At 47.6% G+C, this 2301-nt stretch overlaps 1 protein-coding gene across 1 annotated transcript; it reads right to left on the reverse strand.

Annotated features, from left to right (window-relative positions):
* Positions 1-899: 899 nt before the first annotated feature.
* On the reverse strand, positions 900-1832 carry LOC127026052 (olfactory receptor 49-like). The gene has a single exon (XM_050911157.1). It carries the CDS (start codon positions 1725-1727, stop codon positions 900-902), a length of 828 nt encoding a protein of 275 aa, XP_050767114.1. The 5' UTR covers positions 1728-1832.
* Between the last annotated feature and the right edge of the window lie 469 nt (positions 1833-2301).

Raw genomic sequence — 2301 nt, forward strand, 5'->3', positions numbered from 1 at the left:
AGCAGCCCTGCAGAAAGGGATCTGGGGGTGCTGGTCGACAGCATGCTCGATAGGAGTCAGCAGCGTGCCCTGGCAGCCAAGAGGGCAAACCGCATCCTGGGGTGCATCAAACACAGTATAACCAGCCGGTCAAAAGAGGTGATTATCCCGCTGGATTCAGCATTGGTGCGGCCTCACCTTGATCCCTGTGTGCAGTTCTGGGCCCCACCATTTTGAAAGGATGTTAAGATACTTGAATGTGTCCAGAGGAGGGCAACCAAGCTGGTGAAAGGGCTGGAAGGAACGTCCTGTGAGGAGCGGCTGAGGACACTGGGCTTGGCTAGTTTGGAGAAAAGGAGGCTGAGGGGCGACCTCATTGCTCTCTACAGCTTCCTGAGGAGGGGACGTGGAGAGGGAGGTGCTGATCTCTTCTCCCTGGCATCCAGGGACAGGACGCGTGGGAATGGTTCAAAGCTGCGCCATGGGAGGTTTAGACTGGACGTTAGGAAGCATTTCTTTTTCACACCTGGACAACGGGGCTGATGGCTCTCCCAGGGCAGCCCTGGAAGGAGCTGGGACAAGGTGTTCATTCCTCAGGAGCCTGTAATTTGGGTTCCCACCTGCCACTGTGCCTCTGTGCTCTTCTCAGGTTGTGGAGATGGGCTCTTGATGAGCTGGTGGCTCTCCTGTGATGGGCCTGGGAGCAGCTGGGGCAGGGTATTAACTGAGTTACTCCTCCTGCCATTGTCAGTGCCTTCTTTGTGTGTGCAGATGAGCTTCTTATCACTTAACCTAACACAATCCAACAAGAACATAAATCTCCTGAGGCATCTGTATTTGGAGGTTACATACATATGCATTGGTGTTGCTTAACATATGAGAGCAGACCATTGGAATTGCTGTCCAGAAATGCACCAGGATTAGGGGAAAAGCTGCATTGTTGCATGGGCAATGGCTTCATTCAGGGCCAGTATCACAGTCTTGTTTCTAAGACTGTAGATGAACGGATTTAAGAACGGGTACAGGACAGTGTTCAGCAAAGCTACAACTCTGTTTGTCTCCAAGGAAACATCTTCTGAAGAACACACATAGAGAGCAATGCAGCTCCCATATCCAATGGCCAAGGTGATGAGATGGGAAGAACAGGTAGTAAAAGCTTTTTTCCTCCCAGAGGCTGCTGGAAGGTGTAGAATACAGAAAAGGATGCCCATGTAAAATGCCAGAGTTAAACATAAGGAACCCAGTATGACCAATGATGATAAAGCAGAGTCTATTTTCCAAAGCAGGCTGGTGTCAGAGCAGGACAATTTGAATAAGGGCGAGTTGTCACAAAAAAAATGGTGGATCTTGTTCGAGCCACAGAAAGTCAGCTTGTAGAGGAGGACCAGATGGTAACTCGAGAGTGTGATGCCTATGACCCAAGCGGCAACAACCAGGTGGATGCAGAGCTGAGGCTTCATGATGGCAGCATAATGCAAAGGCTGGCAGATGGCAACATAGCGGTCAAAGGACATGACAACAAGTAGAACAAGCTCTGTATAGCCCAGGGCAAAATAGAAATAGCATTGGGCAAAGCAGGTGCTTAGCGAGATTGTTCTCCTACCGGAACTCAGGATCACAAACAATTTGATGCTTGTGGAGGATGTAAACCAGATTTCCAGGAAGGACAGATTGCTGATGAAAAAGTACATGGGGGTTTGCAGGTGGTGATCCACACACACGAGGAAGATGATGGTTGCATTCCCCATCACTGTTGTCAGGTATATGAGCAGAAGGACCAGAGAGAGAAAGAGCTGTAGGCTTTGATCAAGCCCCGAGAAACCCTCTAGGATGAACTCAGTAACTGCAGATTCATTTTCTCCTCCCGTGCTGAATTTCAGTTCATCCTGCCGAGACAGGAACATGGCAAAAAGCAAGTGTGATAATTTCACAGTCTGGATGAAAAGTTTGGTCCTTCCTTTTCTGCTTCTTTCTTTTCCCGCAATCTTCCTATATAACACACAGAGAGAGAGTCCTTCAAGCATTGCTCACACCCTGATTTTTATGTTGTACATTTCAGTTAGAGTCCTCAGAGCATTTCCTGTCTTCTTTCTACCTTTTCCAAACACTCACAAAGGATTCTTTCTCCAGGACAGAAGATTTTAAAGAGGCTGTTAGCTATTTCACCCCATTCCTGGGAAATTCCAAATTCACTCAGACCTATTGCAAACATCTCTCACACCTATGTGCCAAACTCATCTCTTCTATTGCACAAATGCTAAACCATCAAATCAAATCAATTCAAATCAAACCAAACCAAACATGTATGTTGAAAGCTATTCT

Source organism: Gymnogyps californianus, chromosome 26, assembly GCF_018139145.2.
Source record: "Gymnogyps californianus isolate 813 chromosome 26, ASM1813914v2, whole genome shotgun sequence".
NCBI classification, from domain to species: domain Eukaryota; kingdom Metazoa; phylum Chordata; class Aves; order Accipitriformes; family Cathartidae; genus Gymnogyps; species Gymnogyps californianus.